Source organism: Lissotriton vulgaris, chromosome 2_1, assembly GCF_964263255.1.
Source record: "Lissotriton vulgaris chromosome 2_1, aLisVul1.2, whole genome shotgun sequence".
NCBI lineage: Eukaryota > Metazoa > Chordata > Amphibia > Caudata > Salamandridae > Lissotriton > Lissotriton vulgaris.
The window spans coordinates 1,953,568,458-1,953,591,735 of record NC_141687.1 but is presented as its reverse complement, the minus strand read 5'-3'; the positions used below and the strand labels follow the sequence as shown (position 1 = coordinate 1,953,591,735).

Here is a 23,278-nt window from a genome sequence, read left to right as displayed (position 1 = left end):
AAAGCAGCTGGGCACTTCCGTCACTGTGACGAGGATGTCATCCACCAGCCTGAAAATTCTTGACACGAACGACTCTATTTCTATATTTTTTTTTTGCAAGGTGCTTCAGAGATAATGCAAGCAAAGGAAATCAAACATCCCTGCTGGCCACAAGGTGGACACCCTACTTCGGTGTCCAGTTACCCGGGGCTCTAAAAATTGGCCTAAACTGTCGGGTTTACAAAGAAAAGACGAGCCAACTTGGTGTAATACATTCGCCTCGCCTAAGGAAAGCAGAATCTATTTTACTGTCACATTTGATTATTAGGCATGCCAGTCCCCTCATAGGAATCAAGTCTTCCCAAGATACATTTCTACTGCTCTGTGTCGGTCAAAACATGGAGTATTTATTTTCGCGAGTCTATCAGTCAGGGTTCGTTTGAATATTGTTGCACCTAAATATATCAATGCGATAGATGTACAGAAAGCGCACAGGTAGTGACTGCTGTCGGATTTAACTAGAATAACTGTGACGCCAGCTTCCGGTATAAAACCGATTCACTGCTCTCAAATTTAGTAGTGTTCAAGGTCTGACTAGCACTGGAATGTCCTCGCCGAACTACCATGTAACATTTCAAAGTCTCCCAAGGGGGCCTCGGGATTTATTCATGTCCCCTCTTCCTTAACAGCTTTTTCTGAATCTACATCCTTTATTGGACCGTCACATACTTGCATTTCTTCTTTAAAGCGAGGTTATAGAGATCCCCGGTAATAAAAGGAAAATATAAAAAAAATACATAACATAAAAAATTAAAAAACACAAAGTGAACACTACAAAACAGTTGAGTTTGCGAAACGATGCTCTGTGGTCAATATTTTTCCAATTTGAGCAACTCCTATTGACTTGTCAGGAACTAAGATCATACCTCATTTAAAACCACAGAGCTTCAGTAAGAATGCATTTACTGGACTAAAACACATTAGCAATTAACAGAGGAGGGACAGTCCACATTGAAAACTCGACCACTTAATATAATAAACATCCCGTTGGTTCGGCTTTCAAGGGCATACCAGTGCTGAGTCATTCTGGATGAACACGCAGTTTGCAACAAAGTATAAGGACATCGTTGAAACCAATAAGCTGCATAAACCTACTTACTTTAAGCAGGTATTGCTCTTTAATGTGCGCTCTATCAAAGCTGACGTTGTGTCCCACTACCAATCGCTCTGTCCAGTCCTGCTTGGCGGCATAGTTGGTGTTCATTGCCGTTTCCAGCGGAATTAGGTCAGAAAGAGACAACTGGCGGGACCAAGAGTATCGATCTTCTATCAGCCTCTTACTACACCAAGAGTACCTGAAATAGATGCATGAAAAACGAAAGAAGTCATTGAACAACTAAAAATACAATTATTCCTATCCAATACTTCCGGCTAAAGGTGATAAAAGAAAGTGCACACAATATCTGGGCATGCCTGTGTTAGCACACATCAGCACAATATAGCAAGAACTATTGACCTTGCCAATTCAGGAGATAAAGCTGTTCAATGGATGCTGACGTGAGAGGGTGAAGGTGTCACTTCATGATGCCTGGGTGAGACCAGACTATAGCTATGAACCAGCAGGCCACATTGTTCTCAATAGCAACAGCTTCTGCACCAGAACCCACAACTGGACCCATATTGATGAGCTCGTGCTTTATTCACAGTGTGCAGTGGGCACGGAGGGCAGCAGTTCCTGCACACTGGGACAGCGGCAGGGAAGTGAGTAGATCCCACCAATGTACTGGGAAAGCATGAGAGTCTCCACTGCAGAGATGATGTGCACCGGTGGACGTGGACAATACAAAGAAGCTTGGCAGGTGATGGGGTGCAGTGCGTAATGTTAGCCCTACTGTAGTACTGGTGTATGGGGACAGGCTGTAGGATATTCATTGCGTCTATGATGGTGCTTTATAAGAATGAATAGCAGCAGTATCTCTAGGGCCCCAGTGCCTGCCAACCTTTGGTTTTTCAGTGAAGTGCCACGTTTTTTTAATGAAAAGTAAGATCAATCACAATTCCTAATTCTAACATCACTTTAACCTTTGATTTTTCAAGGAATTTCTAGTTTTTTTTTTGTTAATGTAAAGTAATTTTTTATTACCATAAGTTACAGCCTCCAAAAGCCACGCACGGCCAAAGTTTGCACGCCAGGCCCAGCACACAACCCATGCTAAGTGAGGGGTTGGCCCCAGGGCCTGGCCTGCGGCAACCCCCTGCCATGCACAGGCAAAGGACGTGTGTGGCTTGGGGTTGGCTGAAGGCCATGCACAGCCTGGGATTTGCCCATAGGACAGGCCCTGTGCTCAACCACTGTGGGCAGCCAAGTCCCTGACACACACCGCTGTCTGCCATGTACAAGGTCCTGTACCCAACCCCCAAATGAGCATTGATTGGTTTTGTCAGGAAATCTCTAGTACTTTTTTTAATGTAACAAAGTAATATTTTATTACCATACATAAAGCCAACCCCACGCAGAGTCAAGTCAAGTCAAGTCAATTAATTTGTATAGCGCACTACATACCCAGAGGGTCTCAAGGCGCTTGAGGAAGGGTGGGGAATTACTTGTCGAATATCCAGGTTTTAAGCTGCTTTCTGAAGGCTAGGTGGTTTTGAGTAAGGTGGAGGTGAATGGGAAGGGAGTTCCAGGTTTTAGCCGCTAGGTAGGAGAAGGATCTTCCTCCCATGGTGGTTTTGTTGATGCATGGAACAGCAGCGAGGGCTTGGTTGGAAGAACGTAACTGGCGGGAGGGGGTGTAGAAGGATAGTCGCGTGTTGAGGCATTCGGGTCCAAGTTTGTAGAGTGCTTTGTGTGCGTGGGTGAGGAGGCGGGACGTTATCCTCTTATTGACAGGGAGCCAGTGGAGGTCTTTCAGGTGACCGGAAATGTGGTCTTTACGCAGGATGTCTAGTATGAGTCTGGCTGAAGCGTTTTGGATGCGTTGGAGTTTTTTCTGAAGTTTTGCGGTGGTACCGGCGTACAGGGTGTTTCCGTAGTCCAGGCGGCTAGTAACCAGTGCGTGGGTGACCATTTTTCTAGTTTCGGTGGGGATCCAGCGAAATGTTTTTTTGAGCATGCAAAGAATGTTGAAGCAAGAAGATGAAACGGCGTTGACTTGTCTGGTCATCGAGAGTGAGGAGTCCAGGATGACGCCTAGGTTCCGTGCGTGGTCCGTTGGGATGGGTGCTTTTCCTAGGGCCGCTGGCCACCAAGAGTCGTCCCAGGCGGAAGGGGAAGTGCCTAAGATGAGGACTTCTGTTTTGTCTGAGTTCAGTTTAAGACGGCTGTGCTTCATCCACTCGGCTACTTCTTTCATCCCTTCATGTAGGTTGGTTTTGGAGTGTTAGGGTCTCTGGTGAGTGAGAGGATCAGTTGAGTGTCATCAGCGTAGGAGATGATGTTGAGGTTGTGTTGGCGTGCGATGGTCGCGAGGGGACTCATGTATACGTTGAAGAGGGTGGGGCTGAGTGAAGATCCTTGTGGCACGCCGCAGATGACTTCGGTGGCTTTTGACTTAAACGGTGGGAGGCGGACTCTCTGAGTTCTTCCGGCAAGGAAAGAGGTGATCCAGTCCAGTGCTTTTCCTTGAATTCCGATGTTGTTGAGGCGTTGTATAAGGGTGCTGTGACAGACTGTGTCGAAGGCTGCGGAGAGGTCAAGGAGGATGAGGGCGGCTGTGTCTCCGTTGTCCAGTAGTGTTCGAATGTCGTCTGTTGCTGCGATGAGAGCGGTTTCGGTGCTGTGTTTGGCTCGGAAGCCGGACTGTGAGGGGTCGAGGGATTTGTTGGATTCGAGGAAGGCGGCGAGCTGGTTGTTGATGGCTTTCTCGATGACTTTGGCGGGGAATGGTAGGAGCGAGATGGGGCGGTAGTTTTTGAGTTCGGTGGGGTCTGCTGTGGGTTTTTTCAGAAGGGCGCTGAGTTCGGCGTGTTTCCAGCTTTCCGGGAAGGTGGCGGAGTTGAGGGAGCAATTGATGACGTCTCGGAGGTGGGGTGCGATGATGGAGTTTGCTTTGTTGAAGATGTGGTGGGGACATGGATCTGTGGGGGATCCTGAGTGGATGGAGTTCATCAGGTGAATGGTGTCCTCAGTGGAGATTGGGTTTAAGACATAAAGGATGTTCGAGGGGGGTTTAGGTTCGGAGGTAGGTTGGTTGGGTTGGTCTCCGGGTTGGTTGTTGAAGCTGTTATGGATGTCGGCGATTTTGTCGTGGAAGAATGAAGCTACGGAGTCGCAAAGGATTTGAGAGGGAGTGATGTCGTTGGAGTTGGCAGTGGGGTTGGTAAACTCTTTGACGATGTTGAATAGTTCCTTGCTGTTGTGGGCGTTGTTGTCTAGTCGGTCTTTGGAGTGCGGATTTCTTGGCTGTCCGGATCAGTTGATGGTGTTTGCGGGTGGCGATTTTGAAGGCGTTTCTGGTGATAGAATTTGGGTCTTTTTTCCAGGCTTTCTCAAGGGAGCGACAGAGTTTCTTGGAACTCTTGAGGTCATCGTTGAACCAGGGGGCGTTTTTGCTGCCTAGCTTGATTTTACGTCTTTTCAGGGGTGCTAGGTTGTCGGCGCTGTGGGTTAGCCATTGTGTGAGGTTAATGGCTGCTTGGTTAGGGTTCGACGAATAGGTAGGGGGGTTTTGGAGAAACGATGTGGAGTTTCTTCGCAGCGTAGGTTGAGGGTGGTTGTGGATTGTGGTCTTTTTGTAGTTGAAGTGAACGCAGCTGTGGTCCGTCCAATGGAGAGCTGTGGTGTGATTGAAGGAGATTTGCTTGCTGGAGGTGAAGATAGGGTCGAGTGTGTGTCCTGCGTAGTGGGTGGGGGCGTTTACTAGTTGTTTGAGTCCGAGGTTGGCTAGGTTGTCCAGAAGGGTGGTGGTGTTGCTGTCGTTGCTCTTTTCCAGGTGAAAATTGAGGTCTCCTAGTAGAATATAGTCCTCGGAGGGGAGGGCGTGTGGGGTGATGAAGTCAGTGATGTCTTCACTGAATTGTGTACGGGGTCCTGGTGGCCTGTAGAGGAGGGTGCCTCTGAGTGTGGTCTTGGGGTCGGTGTGGATCTGGAAGTGAAGATGTTCGGCGATAGTGAAGTTGACGTCGGAGCTGGTCGAGACGCGGATGGAGTTCTTATGGACGATGGCGATGCCTCCTCCTCTTTGGATGGCGCGGTCTTTTCGGATGATCTTGTAGCCGTCCGGGATGGCTATGGTGATGTCTGGAGCTGATGAGGCGTTCATCCATGTTTCTGTTAGGAAGGCGACGTCCGGAGAAATGGTGTCTAGTAGATTCCAAAGGTCGATGGCGTGTCAGTGGATCGAGCGGGTGTTGAGCAGGATGCATTTTAGGTGGTTAGTGTCGGATGTCTGTTTGGTGTTTGTGGGTTTGGTGTTGGTCTTGGTGCAGTCAAACTTGCAGGAGTGGCAAGTGAAGGGTCCATGGGTGTGCCCCGGTGTGGCTTGGTGGCAGTTTGGTGGACGGCCGGGGTTGAGGGCAGGGAGGGTTGCGGCGTCGTATGTTATGTGGGAGAGATGGGAATTGCGGGGGCCAGGGGGTTTGGCGCTGGGCGCGGTCCAGGAGCGGACGGGCGTAGCCGGGCTTACCTTTGGCGCACCTTTGGCGCGGCCGCAGCGCGTGGCCGCTGCGCGTTGGGACATCCGTCTTAAATGGATAGTGGAGGGGGCGGAGCGTGGGAGGGGCAGCTGGGAGGCGGGAGCGAGGTGCAGGGAGGGTCTGGGACGGGCCGAAAATAAACACAAAATGGCACTCAGGTAAACAAATGCTGCGAGGGTCCCCAACAATAAGATCTATAATGAGAATGGAGCGCTATGGGGGCAAGATTAGTTCAGGCCAGCAGAGGAAAGCGCTATACCAATTAAAGCCACAAAGCGCTGTACAGAGAAAATTACGAAGCACACCACAATCAGAGTATAATTGTAATAGATAGCAAGGCACAGCAGCTTTACAGAGCGCGGCGCAGCTAGGTATTTAAATATTATTAATTGCAAGGCAGAAATCAGGCTAACTAGCCTAACCGTAGCTTGCTAATTACACTGTTTTTTTAGTTCTATGTCCGAACAATGTAAACACAAGGAGATGATGGACACAGCGCTGAAACTTTTCAGACACTCGCCCCCAGTCACAGATCTGGGTAGAATCAATCATCGTTCTTTAGCATCTCTTCGCCACCCCTGTTCAGACCCAGCTATATATGCAAATCAGTCTTGACCCTGTGCATCATGGGAACAGTCCAGCTCGAACTGCCAAGCCAGGTCTTCCCTGGACCGCAAACAAGCATCCTGGGACCGGCGTTGGGGTAACACCCCTCATCAGCCAGGCCAGCTTGAATCCAGTGGCTAAGTGAGCAAGGGACCCATGTCGGAGCATACCCTGCCAACTTAGGGCAAACAAAGCAAACACAAGGAGATAATGAACAGAGCGCTGGAACTTTTCAGACACTCATCCCCAGTCACAGATCTGGGTTGAATCCATCATCGTTCTTTAGCTCACTTCGCCACACCAGTTCAGACCCAGCTATATGCAAGTCAGTCTTGACCCTGTGCCTCATGGAAACAGTCCAGCCCCAACTGCCAAGCCAGGTCTTCCCTGGACCGGAAACAAGTATCCTGGAACTGGTTTTGTGGTAACACCCCTCTTCAGCCAGGCCAGCTTGAATCCAGTGACTAAGTGAACTAGGGACCCACGTCTGGGCATACCCTGACAACTTAGACCGAACAAAAAAAACACACGAAGATAATGAACGGAGCTCTGAAACTTTTCAGGCACTCACCCCCAGTCACATATCTAGGTTGAATACGACCCTTGTACTTTCTATTGCCGGTATGCCATGTACTGCTCTTTGGGCCTTGGTTTCAGCTTCCACAACATCAATATCATTCCAGTGTTGCGTTTGCTCAAGTGGAATGGAAGATGATTCCCAAAAGTGTCCTTTAAATTGATTAAGGAGTACTGGCTCCGGATTGGCTTGAGACATTTGCTCAGATGGTGGATACGATTTAGCGGGGATAACTTTATAGGAGTAAGCTGGTGATTATAGCGCGGGGACACACTGTCACAAGTGTAACCAGGCGCTCTATAAGTGTTTTTATTATTATTATTATTATTATTATAATCCCCCATTGTCCCTCTCTTGGTAGTCCTGCTCAGGCTCAATTCAGGCGGTCCAAAGGGGTTGATGAGAATCAACTCCATCTCCTCTAACTGGAGCGACTCATTTGGCTCATTGATGGCTATGTACACCAAAACTGGTGGTGTTTCGAATAGATTAGCACAGTGTATGAACACTCATCAATGTAAGCCAGAACTAGTCAATAGTTTTTATTTTAGAAAAATTATTTCTGCGGGAGGCTAACATTCAATACGCAGAACTTCTGGAGGAACTGCGGGTTATTGATTACAGGCTATACACACAAAGACAGCACATGCAAGCTGACAGGTCGGGACCGCTGCTAGCACGATTGGTTCGAAACGCCCAATTGCCCACTCCCATACTAGAAATTCAGAACAGTGTGGATGTAGTAGTGGACACGCAATTGGACATTAATGCAGCGTTTATGTACTACTATGAGGACCTTTACTGCCCATTACCTGGACTTATTGACACTGACTTTGAACCTTTTTTCGAAGGTTTACACCTTCCCCAACTTACACAGCAACAACAAGATGAATTAATGCGGCCAATAACAGGGACGGAAATCCGGCAGGCGATAAAGGCTTTACCACGTAACAAAACCCCAGGGAATGATGGTCTACCGGTTGAATTTTACGCAGTATTTGCTGACTTGCTAACTCCTCGTTTGCAGTGCATATATTGTGAATCCTTGGAGGCCCTTATCACTCATCAACACGGACTATAAAATTCTGAGTAAGTTGTTGGCCACTCGTCTCGGTCAGTTTATCCCTACGCTAATACACACCGATCAATGTGGATTTGTTCCTGGTAGGAACACGGCATTCAACATCAGACGCCTGCACCAGGTCATGCTGGGCACGCACGACATGGGAACTAAGGAAGGTTGCATATCACTTGATCTGCGGCAGGCGTTTGATTCCGTACGCTGGGTCTATATGTTCTATGCACTTGCACGTTTCGGTATACCTGAGAAGTATATAGCATGGGTGCGTTTATTATACACGAACCCCAACGCGCGGGCACGCACGGGTCAGCATATTTCAGGGCAATATGGAGTGGCGCAGGGAACCAGACAGGGCTGCCCCTTGTCGCCGTTACTGTTTATCCTGGCACTGGAGCCGCTTCTGCACAGACTCCGTGCATTAGCAGATTGTAAGGGTATAACACGTGGTAGTACATCCCACACAGTCTCGGCCTACGCAGATGATCTCATTCTTTATATAAAAGACATGGACGCAGACCCTCACCCAATGCCCTACATTTTTTAGTAATTCCAAGGCCTTCCTGGCCTGGCTATTAATGCAACCAAGTCCTACGCATATTTATTTGATAGCAATGTGAGGAGCAGTAACTTTAAGTTTGGCCCCTGGTCCTTCCACATAGCAGCTGATACCTTTAAAGACCTCGGAATACAGGTTTATTGCGATTGATGGAAATCTGGCACGCGTGATCGCCGCTCGCAAACCTCAAGTTCAGTTCTGGGTCTTATGTTATGTTAGAGCACAAATCTGCGATACGCACAAACAAAATCAATGCCCCCCTCACGGAACACTACCAAGCACTGAAACACACCTGTGAAGATATAAGATGGTTCATCTTAGAAAAGATTAGAGTTAACAGGAGGGGAGGTGACATTGACAAAAAGAGAAAGACCAGGGAACCATGGTATTTCTGTCATCTAGATACTATCCACCACGGATTAAATACTAGGGAAGACTGGTCAAAATGTCTGTAGAATATTCAAGGTATCTAAGAAGGATTTTTCTTCCCCTACGCCGTATTTATTATATGAACCCCTCCCTCTGCCCAACGACGATACTCTGTGCGGGATACCTAGCTAATAGCTTTGCGTGGCCCACATTATATTTCACCCCCATGTTGACGAGCCGCAATTTCTAGTTACAAGACCTTTAGCACGCCCTAGTATCACACCCCGTTCTTTTCAGCACAAATGCTGTCGTTCGACAATTTGAAATGCATGAGGAAGGACTGAATACATACAGCCGTGCCATTTAACATAGTTTAAACATCAGGATTGATTGTATCTAATCGTATAGGTGGCACCGCCCAACTGACATCGCCCATGGTGGTTCCGTAGTGTATTGAGTAGGGATCCAGCTACCCCGGCACTTTCTGTGATTTTAGGCTTGCTTGTCCTTTCACCACATTTGTCAACATCCTATAACTTAGAAAATATCAGGAATCACTAAGAACACGCTAGTCGCGCCCTTTAACATGTTGATACTCATACAACGTTAAGGAGGCACTTTCCATCCACGGCCCTTTTTCAGTAGATTAAGTAGGGAAACGGACTATCCAGGAAACATTGCATCTTCCGGCTCGCGCGACTTTTACCTTACAGCGCCTTTCATATAACGCGCAACCATTACATTTTAGACGCGCTCTTTACGCGGCTGTGTCCAAAGTTCAGGGACACCCGCGTGCATTCAATTTAATTATTATTGTCACCTAGTTCAAAACCGGGCACGGCACATAGCGGACCAGATAGAGAACCATCTGTAGTGATGCAGTTAGCAAACGTCCCTGATTGGCTAACCTCATCTAATCAACATGAAACTAGGCAATACGGTATTTAGCATATTCAGCTCTCAAAGGCCCCTCTGTGATTGGTGACAAACATTTCACATTGACCAATCACTGTATATTGAGAAGCATATAACAGATAGAGAACCATCTGTAGTGATGCAGTTAGCAAACGTCCCTGATTGGCTAACCTCATCCAATCAACATGAAACTAGGCAAGACGCTATTTAGCATATTCAGCTCTCAAAGGCCCCTCTGTGATTGGTGACAAACATTTCACATTGACCAATCACTTTACATTGAGAAGCATATAACTAAACGTTACAGCGCTGGTTCTTCCAAACGACACAGAACCCCACAGACAGCGGACTGACTTGGCTCTTATTCGGTGAGTGAACTGACAGGCCACACCCTTTTACTATTTGATAGTTTCTACCCATATACTTGTCTCCTTTCAGAATAGGAGACCTCCAGAAATAGGCTCTATAGTTATAATAACGCCAACCTTTGTGTTCAATTTAGGTACTTCTCATAAACGGGCTATTCAAGAAATAGAGACAGTGGATCTTAAAACCAAATTCCAGGTGAGCCAGTTACTCCCCCCTGCCTCGCGCTTTAACTTAGTAATTTAAGGTAAGAAAGCTCAGTTAGCATCTAAACTTATTAGAGTTTCATCCTTCCTTCAGTAACAGTTCCTTGCGCCTCCACAAAGTAATTCGGAAGGAAGATCTATGCGATATTGACGTACAGCCAGACTTCCATTTCCACTTGCCAAAAGGATCTTGTTAATGGTAAAAAAATGTTGTACCCTACATCATACCTACAAGCTCATAGTAACACGCCTACTGTATGATAAATAGAACCAGATTGACCAACATTTGCCCCCCCCCCTCTCTCCCTGTCATAGACTGTTTAAGCCCAGAGACCGACTAATAAATGAGCTGTTCTTTTAATCTTACTAGACCATTTATAACCAGGGGGAGTAATAACACTACACATGAAAACTCACAGGTATGTTTTCAACAAACAATCTTTGCAATATAATTAATAGGGTACATTTTACAATTCATTGACTGAATCATCCTTGATATACAGGCCAGAAAATAGGCAACACCAATAAGACGCAAAGTCTAACCATCCTTGAACGTGGTGATCATAACTGACCCCCTTTTCATGAAAAGCATTTCTTAACCCTTGGGTTGGGTAAGTGACGTTGAATATTTTTCTAGATATTATTCATACTATTATTGCTCCATTATGAAATTTGGATGTTCCATTCAGGCGATATCTTTTTTTTTAGTTTCCCCTTACCATTAAATTACCCATGGGTTAATTAGGGTCACCGCATCAGCCCTTTAAGATCTGAGACAGGTTGCTTAATCTTTTTAAACCACCATTTACCCTCAATCACCTTATTAGAGACTAATTCTATCGCTGGGTACCCTTTCCAAGCGTAGAATTCCAAATATGGGTGCCACTGGAGCTGCAACAGTCCCTGTACAGTCAACCCATGTTTTACATAGTAAATGCATGTGCAATATCTGAGCAATAAACCTAGACTTGAAAAATAAGAAGTGCTCTATAAGAATGTAATAAAAATAGACAGTCATGTGGATGACACTCGTCAAAGGCTATATACCTGTCCTTAATAACAAATGCAAAAGTATATATGTTATGGGGACAACACGCTAAAATATCTATATATGAGTTCCGAGCCTTAATAGAACATATGTGAACATGTAACAACTGCTATAAATGTACTTTGTCTTTCGAACTTAAAATGAATTGCATAGCTTGAAATTAATTGCTTGTATGTAATTTATTACAGGGCAACGACAGCTAACCCTTGTTTGTGACAGCAAATTTATGGTCTTGATAAAGGTGGTCTTGAATAAGTGAACCCACCGAAACGTGTCGACGCATTCTTTAGTATAATTCAAGTCTCCAACACCAAAATAGATATGCTAATGTAATAGCAATACAACATCGGTGTCCCCACAGCGGAGCCAGAATATACAAATTGTATTCAACTATTGAATGTTGTACTTGTTCTGTCTTTTGAATTGTGCAGGTCGCAATTGTATGTACTCTTTGTCAAAATATTTTTTAATTGTATTTTAGAAGTAGGGATCTAGCTCAGCTCAACCCTTCACTGTGTTTTTAAGTTTTTTTCATAATAAATGTATTTTTATTATTTCTTTGCTTTTTGTTGTATGTATTTGTGACATTGTAAGGTTGGTATTACAATCTGTACTGAGTTCATCCCCAGGGGAATCCTCCCTTTCCTGGCTATTAATGCAACCAAGTCCTACGCATATTCATTTGATAGCAATCTGAGGAGCAGTAACTTTAAGTTTGGCCCCTGGTCCTTCCACATAGCAGCTGATACCTTTAAATACCTCGGAATACAGGTTTATCGCGATTGATGGACATCTGGCACGCGTGATCGCCGCTCTCAAACTTCAAGTTCAGTTCTGGGTCTTGTTACCTCTATCGGTAGAGGGCAGAGTAGCCATTGCAAAAATGGTGATGCTACCGCGGCTCTTATATTATTTCACCAACTTGCCAATACTAATCCCCATGAGGATTTTTAAAACATTGAATTCTCTGGTGACAGACCTGATATGGGGTCCTGGGCGTAGACTTATTAGTATAGGGAAATTACAACTCACTACGACACAAGGGGGGTGGTTGTGCTGGATTTACGTGCGTATTGCTATGCAAGCCAATTACAATGGCTAGCATATTGGCTTGCAGGACGTAATTTGCATGAACTGAATATGACATCACGGGACAGGGATATGGGACTCATCCACAGGCTCTTACTACCGCAGGCCCCCCTAGTGACAACGACGCCCCACTTATTGAAATTAGCTATTCTTTACTGGCGGAGTGCAGTGAGGTACACTGGACGAACGACACCGTATGCCCCTATTATTCCGCTGCTGGGTATCCCTACACTTTCTGGACTGGCCACTACCCGTGCTCTACGAACTTGGACTGGGGCGGGCATCACCACAATAGGAGAATTTTTTTCAGAGGTTGTATTAATGACACACAAGACTTTTGTGCAAGTCCATGGTGCCCCTGATACGTTGTTCCTCTTACATGCACATATATCTAGATATATACGCAGTATGTGGTCACCTGAGGACACTGACCCATCTACGAATACATTGCTTACCATGCAATATCTAATGGGAAATGGGGCACGACTGACAAAATGGCTAAACTACGGGATTCGAACTGAGAGGGCGATTTCATTACGACAAATGGAAAGGGGATGTAGGCAGTGCATTTACAGTCAAAGAATGGAACACTATATTGGGGTACCCCAAAAACGTCTCTCGTAATCCTAAATTTAAATTTATACAATTGATGTTGCTACACAGAGCTTATCTAACCCCATACAGACTGAGCGTTATGTTACCGTTTGCAAAGGATGACTGTCCGCGCTGCCACACACCCGATGCGGGATTGGTACACATGGTGTGGGACTGCCCTAGGCTGGGACACTATCGGGCGACGACATGCAAAATATTGACGGATATAGCCCCGGCGCCAGAATGATACCTTGGAATACTGCATACTGGGGTTGGGGCCTCGTGACAAGAAGGGTAACCCTGTCTCCCGCTTTGCTAATCTTGCGCTCCTTCTGGCCAAAAGAGCTATAACCACACGATGGAAAGCCACTAGGGCCCCGTCGCCGCAGTACTGGCACACGGAAATGCGGAGATGGGGTAGAGCGGAGGGGGCTGAACTGAAGAGAGAGGAATTTAGAGGCCTAAGGAAAACACAGATTTCGATGAGCTGGAATGCAATGATGGAAAAATATGTTGTCTTACTAAAGTGTACTCAAACTATAACATGGGGGCAGGATCCACGACTACTGGATACACAGGCTCCTCACAATAATTGTGGGCTATATTGGGTAATGCTAGCAGGACTGTACAGTTTATTTACGATGGACCTTGGAGCCGAGACACACACGACTGCATATATGAAAAATGTATGTAGAATACTATTCGATATTGTGGCTGAGCATGCGGGGAGGGAAGGGAGGTGGTGTAACGTTTTTTGGTAGTATGGTATAATTTTGATTATTCATGTTATGTTTGGCTGGACTTGAAACACAGGCGAGAATGTTGAGTGTTATCCGTATTGGCTTGCCATTGAAGACTCCTTTTGACGATTTCAGTCCACTTTGTGATGTCCTACATGGCCTCTCATGGGGTTACGATACTATTACGGTGTATTCTCCTAAAATGGTTATAAGCATGTGTAATGATGCCATGTATTTACATGTCTAAATATCGCTCTGCATTGGATGGTTTACTGTTGTGTGAACTCAATAAAAACAAATTTAAAAAAACAAGGTGAAATCTAAATTCATTTTTAGCTTACAAAACCAGAAGTGTTAACATGCATGCATCAGATTCTTGAGAGGAAATACAACAGAGTTGCCAAACTGTGCAGGTGGAGACTCACAAGAGTGTGGGATATGGAAATGGCGATCACTGCAAAAGCAGGACCGAGGAAGAATTTGCTGTACGACTCAGGCAGGCAGTAGCAGACAGAAGGAACCAATCCATGATCAACGGTGAAGACAAGAAAGTTGTGGGGAGATGAGGGAGGGGGAATAAAATGAGGTACCAGACATCAGTTAAAGAGAATTCATAGAAGGATGTGTTTTGTATGGCCATCCCTTTTATTTTACCGGCAAGTATTACAAGGGTGAGAAGCAAATAAGGGAAACAAGAGGAGTAGAAGGGTTCCACGGTTTCTCTACCTTTTGGACAGGCAAGCTTTATAGGATACATTAACAGAAGAATATGACCCTGATGACAACATATTAAAACCTCTCTAATCTTACAACATAGAAGTTGTTTCGATAAGAACAGAGAACTGTTAAAAGTAATAATATAGAGGGTATCCTCTGAAATAAGTGACTTGCTGGCCAGTGAAGCCATGGAACACATGTTCAGAAATCTTATCCTACATGTTGTTGCCATATAGCTCAACGGACAAGAGAAGGGGTCTTGAATAGAGGTCTCCCTTTTACTTGTAACAAGCTGAGAAGTGTCACGGTAGGAGGGATGGTGCAAGGTAATGTTTATCTTCTTGGACTGTCTCTATATCTAAAGGTCTAAGTTTAAGTTGGACATAATCTTTCCGGTTTTCATTGTTCTGAAATTTTACTAGAATGCCCCAGATTTCCAATCATTTATGGTTGAATAAATAGGCTTTTGTGATGTTCCATATAAATGCAACTGCACAGTTTTTCTGCAGCTCTTTTGGACTCATGGATACTGTAGTCTTCAAAATCGCAAATTTTCACTCCTTTTTCCCCAAAAAAGAAAATATAAATAGTTCATAAACTTAATATCCATTTAGTGCCTAAAACAAGTCATGGAAGAAGAGATACTTAATACAAGGTATTTCATAAATTCACAACATATCCCGCTTGTCACAGGCATTAATACTGTAGTAACATCAACGCTGGGTACACTGGACAGACTAGAAAAGTTGGATCAGCCACCAAGCACGGCTCTGACTGCAGTTTCACTGGAGTGGACAGAAGGAGACTGGGAACTTAACTGGGAACAGAGACCGAATTCACATCGGCAACAAAACCTTAGCAATGGTAGTGAGTTTCAATTACCAACCTATATATAGGCTAATTGCATACAAAAGGCAATAGGGAAAACTGCATACTCAGCTTCTTAAATGCATTAACAGGCTCATAAAGGGTAATCAAAATCGCAAATGGAAGAAAGAATCAAAAGTCTAGTTTAAATGAATAACTCTTACCAGCCACTTGGAGAAAGTGCTACTGCTAGTGTTGGACACTTCCCCTCAGACATGCAGATTTCTACATCAAATACCAAGGCTTTCTCATCTGGGAAATCTACAAGCGTCTTTCCCCCGTCTGCTTCATATTTGGTCCACCCTACCTGCCAAGACCATTCTTGTGGCATGGCTTGGATTTCACACTGCAGAAGATCATTAGCTGCCTCCAAGTATGGTAAACTCTGTTTTTGAGCTAGAATCTGAAAGTGGTCTTCTATGTTCTTTCCATACATCTTTGGTAACTGTAACTCCACATCTGGGACCAAGGAAGTCTCTTTGCCCCATAGATCATGCTTTTGGAGATGTTTCATACTTTTCTGAATCTGGTCTTCTGCGTACTGAGCTTCTTCACCACGGAAAACTTGCTCATGAAGACCTTTGGATAGCATCTGAATATTCAGTGGGTTCATCCTCTGGTGGCTGCTGCAAGAATCCACACATTCTTTTTGTGGAGAGTTTAAACAAGTATCTGAAAGACATCTTAAGGTGCTCCATTTCTTTAAGGAAGACGGCAGCAACTTCTTCTCAAATAAGCTGATCATTGTTATCAGGCTATAATACTTTTGCAAATATGAAGAGTATGTTGCTCATTGTCATTGGTTGGTTTCGCCTGAAAGAAAAAAAAGGTTGAATTATTATACAGCTTTATTTGATGTGTTTAAACCCTGCTTTTCAACCTAATCTCATTAAGAATACAGATTATTATGAGTATGACAAATATCAAAGTTCTTAGATATAACTAACAATGCCTACAAAAGAGCTATTGGCTTTGTCAAGGATTTTTAGCCATGTGGTACAGCAGAGGGGCTGCTGTCACCATGGATGAATGTAAACAAAAAAAAGTTCATGCCATAGTGCATGTTGGACCTATCCCTCTGCACAGGTTCACCACAGACTTTTGCCTTACCTTGCTGAACCAGTGTTTTTTTGGCTTTTAGGACTCTGCACTTTTGGCCTCATAAGAAGTGGTAAAGTGTTTGTGCTCTCTCCCTTAAACATGGTAAAATTGGCTTACACCCAATCGGCACATTTAATTTACTTGTAAGTCCCTAGTAAAATGGTTCTACATGTACCCTGGGTCTGGATATTAAATGCTATTAGTGGACCTGCAACACTGATTGTGCTACCCACCTGAGTAGCCTTTTAAAACATGTCTCAGGCCTGCGCTGCCGCCTATAGTGCAGTTCTAAACTGCCATTTCGACCTGGCAAAAAACCTTCTGCCAGGCCTAAACCTTCCTTTTTAACAACCCTAGAGTAGGCCCTAAACAGCCCATGGGGCACAGTGTAGTGATTTTAAAAAGTTGGACATATACTTTTGAGTTTTACATGTCCTGGTAGTGAAAAACTACTAAACTTGTTTTCCACTACTGTGAGGTCTACCACTCTCATTGATAACATTGGGTTGCTGCACTTCATTTAATAAGTGCTAATTTTTGATTGGGAACAGGTGAATATTTCATGTTTGGTGTCTGAGAAACTGTAATATAAAATTCTCAATAATGGTAAAGTCAGATTTTAAGGGACAATTTTGAAAATGTTAAAAAGTTGCAATTTTCCTGCACTAACCTTTTGGTGTCTGTAGCCTGTTTCTGGGTCACATGACTTGTTGTAGCTGGCCGTCAGACTTTGATTTCTCCTCCCAGATAGGCAAACAATAGAGGGAGTAGCGGTATCTGGATGGGCCATTAACTGGCAGGTTGGGGGCGGAGCTGAGCATAGCGCCACTTGCAACTGAATAGGCTGTGTACTGCCTTCACACAATAACTTGTCCCATTGCATTGTTCATGCAGCCAGATTGAAGCCCGGGCAAGGGAGGCAGGAAACTCCAAGTATTTGAAAGGGAATTCTCTGAAAACTTCTCCTACATCAAAGAAGGCCCTAGATATAAATATTAGACCCTCAGATCCAACTGTTCAATACATTCCTGGACCTGTGGATACTACAAAAGAAGGACCACTGTGCTGCTCTATTTCAAGAAAGGCTGCTAAACCGCTGCCCTGCAACTCTGCTGCCCTGCTTGCTGAGAAGGAAGACTGGACCTGCTACTTCCAATCCAGGCTGAAGTGATTCTGAGGGTCGGCTTACTGAATTCCTGTTCTGAGCTACAAGGACATAACAGGCTCCAGAAGCTCCTAGCAACTGCCCAGTTGAACTGCTGCCTGGACCTGCCTGAGCCCTGCTGACCTCTGTAGGAGTGAGTTTCTCAACCTCCCCAACCCACCAAAAAGGTGCCCCTCAGGTCCTATACTGTTGGTGGAATAAGGGGAGCTATTCTTCAAACAAAAGGAGAAATCCTGAAGTTCAGGGCCCTTTGTGACCATGAATGGGCCTGTTTGCACCAATATCTTTCTGCCCATACCGCCCACCAACGAGAAACTTCATGGAACCTGACTCTTTGCACCCCAGCAACCATCAGCGATGCCCGGCAACATGATAGCTGCACTTCGCGCGACATCATTGACAGTTTGCAGTGACTGACAACACGAAGCTCCAGCAACATTCCTATCAGGTTCAGCATTCTAAGCTGCAACTAGAACAAAATCACAGAAGCACACTGGCTCAGCTCTCCAGCACGATCAACCTAGCCCACCAGACAACCTCAGAAAGGACATCAACAACTTCAACAACTGGGTCAAGAACTGCACGGACTCCTTCGCACCCATTAAACCCAACAAGCATAGTAGATCATACAAGCAAGTTAGCTGGTACACAGAAGACCTCCAAGACACCAAACAACACTGTAAACAGCTAAACAGGAAATGGAGAGCCAGTTACAACACCACCAACAGAATTATCTACAAGGCTGTATTCAGACGCCATCACCAACAAAAAAGAGACGCCAAGAAAAAAGACCTAAAAAAAGCCCATTGAAGGAATCCAAAGCAGCTGCAAGGAGATCTTCTTGATTGTTAAGGATTTCACTTCACCCTCAAAAGATTCTGTGACAACCTATCCAACTTCTTCCACAGCAAAATAGCAAAAATCCACAGCAACTTTGCACACCAACCCAACCCCAGAGAACCTGTTGCTAACCTACCCACCACCAACCAAAAAGGCCACCTGACCGAAAGGACAACCCGTCCAGAAACGACACATCGGCAATCAAGCAGACGAGCCACGCAGGAGCCTCAACAGATCCATTCCCTACCCCATTTACAATCTGGGAAAATCACCAATCAGCACCACCCTGACCCACATCTTCAATACCTCCATCCCATCTGCCATGTTCCTGGATGAATGGAAACTTGCAGAAATCAACGTCATCCTCAAGATGACCACAGCCAACCTGAATCAAATGAGCAACTTTCCGACCCATCTCATCACTTCCCTAGCCAGCCAAACTGATTGAGAAGGCCATCAACAAGTGTAGGAAAGTGATCCTTTTTGCCCTGATCACCCAGCATCTTTTGACTGAGGGTTAATGACTCTGAAAGTGCCCTGGGCTCTGCTAAACAGGCCAAGGGCAAGTGCACTGTCCTTTAAATGTATCTGGTATTTGATATAATTCTAATTGACCAAGGCCAGCTACCTGTAAGTCTGTAGTATATGGTAGGGCATGTAGGTTTTGAGTCCCCAGTGGACTTAATGCACTAACGTGTACCGTGCTGTGGGCCTCATGCCATTTTAAAGCAAGCTCTGCCGTGGCAGCTGGTTTTAAAATTAAACTGTGTCCAAATTCAACTTTAGAATTCAAAGCACGTTCAAAGTCCAAAACTACCTTTGTATTACATATAGGTTACCTCTAAGGTCTGCCCTAGTTGTCCCAAGGGTAGGGTGCATTGTTATATAAAGCAGGGACAATATAAGATATGTTTTATATGCCATGGTAGGAAAAACAGCCTGTGAGAAGCTGGCTTGGTATATGGTGTACACTTATGTAAATGGAAACCTTGCACCAATACAGACAACCCTTACAGTGATTTTAGTGGTCTTAGAGAACCTTAGGAAGTTCTCTAAGTGGTAGCTGTGGAGAGCAGCCTTCAGGCTTAGTCCAGAAGAAGTGATAAGCAGCTTGTTTTACCAGGACATACTCTTATAGGTATAGATTGAGAGAAAAAGAACCACACAGTATATTTATAAAAATATGTATTCATATTTAGACACTCACTAACACATACAGATATCTCCAAGCTGTAGAGATGCACAATGCACACAATACTTTTCAATAGAAACAGGTAAGTAGAACGTAATACACAGTGGTCACCAGGGGGAGACAAAACCATATACTAAAATAGTGGTATGCAAACCACGACCCAAGTCAAGACTATGCCCAGAGCTCGTAGAAGTGCTGGGGACCCAAGGAACCACTCAAGGGAAGTAACCAGGAGCCTCACGGAGGTTGTGTGCAGAGTGGGAACACAACGGCGAGTTCAATTCAAGTCAATAGGTAAGTTGCAGTTGCAATTTTAAAGAAGAAAGACCCTTCCCAGTGGACCCTTAAGAAACCCAGTGGAAGACAGAATGCTGGAGAGCCACCCCACCTGTGGATACCTTAGGAACCAGGATACCTGCCCCAGAGAAACCGGGTGCATAGGTGTGCAGTGACATCAGAAACCGCAGTCAAACTCAATCACAAGAAGTTTCTGTGCTGAGGGGAAGTATTCTTCCCATTTTGAGAGAAAATACGCAACCCCAAATGCTCATGTTCCATATGTGGTATTTTGCTCTGCAGCATTAGAAAAAGCACAAAGGAGCATATACACTTCCGAAGACAGCTGGAAACTTGTCTATTTCCTGGATAAATGCACCACCTGCAGCCAGTAAACAGAGCCCAGTAAACGGTCACACCCTGAAGCGCAATCCTCAGCTTTCAACCCACGAATTGAAATAACTTTCAAACTGCTTTCATTATGCAGGTAATCAAGTGACTAAGTGTTGTAGTGGCATTCTATAGTTATGTACTTCCATATATAACTGTCATGGCCCAAAATACTAAAGCCATTACATGCAGCTGTCAGCAACAAATTGTAACCTATCTCTATTATATTCACATAATACATACATGCTATGAAGGTTGTACATCAACAGTGCTATACAGCCCAAAAAAAAACCTACCAAATGAACAGCAATTGAGATCTCTTTGAAAGCAACGGATTAGAGTGGAATAACTGAACCGATGAAATCAATTGTTTGTCCTCTTGCCACGATCACGTGCAACGGGGACTGCAAACTGAGGTGTTGTGAAGTCTTTAACCACCCCCAGACTGCTAGGACTTCCCCCAATAACCCTCTTCTCCCACCCCTCCCCAGTGCTAAGCCTTTATTAACTATTTGTGGGTTTTCGCGTTTAGGCCTCCGTGATTTTTTGTGCACATATGCCATCCACGCCAAATGTACGTCCTTTTTTCCCAACATCTTGGGGATTCTAATGTTACCCAAGGTTTGTGTATTCTCCAGGAGGGGGCTGAGAAAATAGCCAATATATAGTTAAATTTTCGTTTTGTGGAGAAAATAGGCAAAAAGTGTTCTGGATAAAATGTCTGGCTTCTTATTCTCATAAAAATGAAATCAACTAATTGTATGATGTACTAAAGTCACCATCTTTCCAACTTTCAGGAGCATGCAGAGCTGAATGAAAAAATTATTTTTTACAACAGTTTTGGTATTTTTCAAAGAGGAAGCCTTTTTCATATTTTTTGTGCTTTCAACCTACTTCCAGTTTGTGGTGCAAACCAGTGTGAAACCCATGGGTGGATCCAGGAAAGCTATATAATCTGGAAAGTAGACAACATTTCGAATTCAGCAAGGGGTCATATGTTTAGATTCCTCAAGGTTTTCCCAAAGAAATTACCTGTTGAAATAAAGAAATATCAAAAACCAGGAGAAAAAAAAACAGCCATTTGTGACAATGTTTTGTTTTTATCTGCAACTTTTTGTCACAATGGCCAATTGACAAAAGCAATGTACCATTACATTTGATACACCCTTTTGGTAGTGGGGATACATAGGGTTTGTTAGTTCTCCAAGAAACTGAGGTACCCAGAGCCAACAAATGAGCTGTATCGTACAATGGTTTTTCATGGTCTACTGAGTATACACCAATTCAAAATGTGAAATATGTAAAGTGAAAAATAGGTGGGCATGGCTAGGCCAGCCAAGATGGCAGGCGCAGTTCCCTAGAGCTTCGATAGCTTGCCCATCAATCGATACCCATCCTAATTGGTTGCACGACAGAGGAACCACTCAGCTAAACAGAGGACTCCCTGCATCAGGACCCTCACTCGCCATGGCCTGGAATCGGTTTTGGCGATGCCCGACACCCAAAGAACATACGGATTGCATGGTGATTGGCAACATGGCGGCGGCCAGCTACCACTAGAGTATGCTGCGGCCGGAGTGGATACGACCCAAGGGGATTCGGCAGTAGCGATCCCGGGACCTCCCGACACAGACAGGGAGGTGTTGTCGAGAGAGGGGTGACTGCCCTAGAAATCCCGAATCGGATCTGCACTGAAGGGCCCCCACAACTACCTGCCCAAGGAGCGGCCCAATCTGTCACGGCGCCAATACCAAGGTGTGCAGAGACATGTTGTCCCGAGTGACATGGGATGACAGCAGAGACCACCAAGACCATCGTCAGAGGACAACCGCCTGACTGGCAGCTGCAGCCCAGAAGGCATTAAACCCATTGCCAGAGAGCCTCATACCAGAGCCCTTGTTTCGAGGCGAACACATTTGCTGCAGCAAGTGGGCATCTCATGTATGCACCCCAAAAAGAACGCCTCTCTGCTTCAGCACTATCATCCGATCACGCGAGGTTGCACTGCCTCAATCAGACAGTAGAGAGCAACAGGCGCATTCCTTAGCTGCGCCCTGTACTGTGTCTGAAAACTTAGAACCCCACCAGACTCCAATCAAGTGCATCAGGTGAGGGGCGGCGCAGACTGGTGAGGGGCATCCTATGTGGCCTGTTGTGTTTATGTCCTCGCTGCCACATGACCTCATTGGATTCCACTCTGTGCATTTTGTAACCAAGGAATCCAGTGAAATCAGTCTGAGGCAGATCGAGGCTGGAAGAGGAGTGTTCAGACTGTACTCCTCAACTTAGGGCTGGGTTCTTGAATTAAACCTATTCAAGTGCAACTCTTTGTGGAGTATTTTACTTTGCAACATTGGCGACAGGACGGTCTTGAACCCAGCAAGAATTAACCCACATTAATTTTATTACGGATGTCGTTTACAGATCAAGCCTGATCTACGTGTTCACCACTTGACTTTGACAACTAAAAGCCTAAATTATTCTTTTGAGTCAACAACTGTAAGTAATTGGAGTGCTACGAGTACTTGGATAACCTTGTTATGGTCAGTGTGTTGATCGTGTATTGACTGACAGTTGTACTACGGTTGGATCAGACGCGTTGTTTGAATGCTCCCGCATTCTGTGTCTCGCTGCCATTCTGGACTTGTTGATGCTTTCACCATTCCATGAGATTACGTAAACACGCAGAGTTTAGTGAAGTGCTCACTATTTCCAGGCAACGCGTCTACACTTTCTCTAGCGTTGTGATGTCACACGCCTTGCGGAGAACCAGGAAGCATCTACTGTAACCTAGCAACAGTTACTGATGACAGCGCGCTTGTGGTGAGAATTTACAGAGAAATTCTCTAGCGTTGTGACGCCGCACGCACTGCAGTGAAACAAGATGCATCTATTGTAGCCCAGCAACGGTTACCGAAGACAGCGCTAATTGTTTGAGTAACCACACGGAAACTCCTCAATTTGCAT

At 45.0% G+C, this 23,278-nt stretch overlaps 1 protein-coding gene across 3 annotated transcripts in view; it reads right to left on the bottom strand.

Annotated features, from left to right (window-relative positions):
• The window catches only part of POLG (DNA polymerase gamma, catalytic subunit), a 796,646-nt gene that overhangs the window by 722,401 nt on the left and 50,967 nt on the right, over positions 1-23,278 (bottom strand). For 2 of the 3 annotated variants that reach the window (XM_086958137.1, XM_086958139.1), the window contains exons 2-3: positions 15,512-16,160; positions 1,139-1,334 (exon numbers count right to left, since the gene is read on the bottom strand). In XM_086958137.1, coding sequence (XP_086814263.1) covers positions 1,139-1,334; positions 15,512-16,092 — 777 coding nt within the window. In that variant the 5' untranslated portion in view covers positions 16,093-16,160. Of the gene's footprint in view, positions 1-1,138; positions 1,335-15,511; positions 16,161-22,845; positions 22,996-23,278 lie in introns of those variants that run through there. The other variant, XM_086958138.1, reaches the window with a different exon arrangement.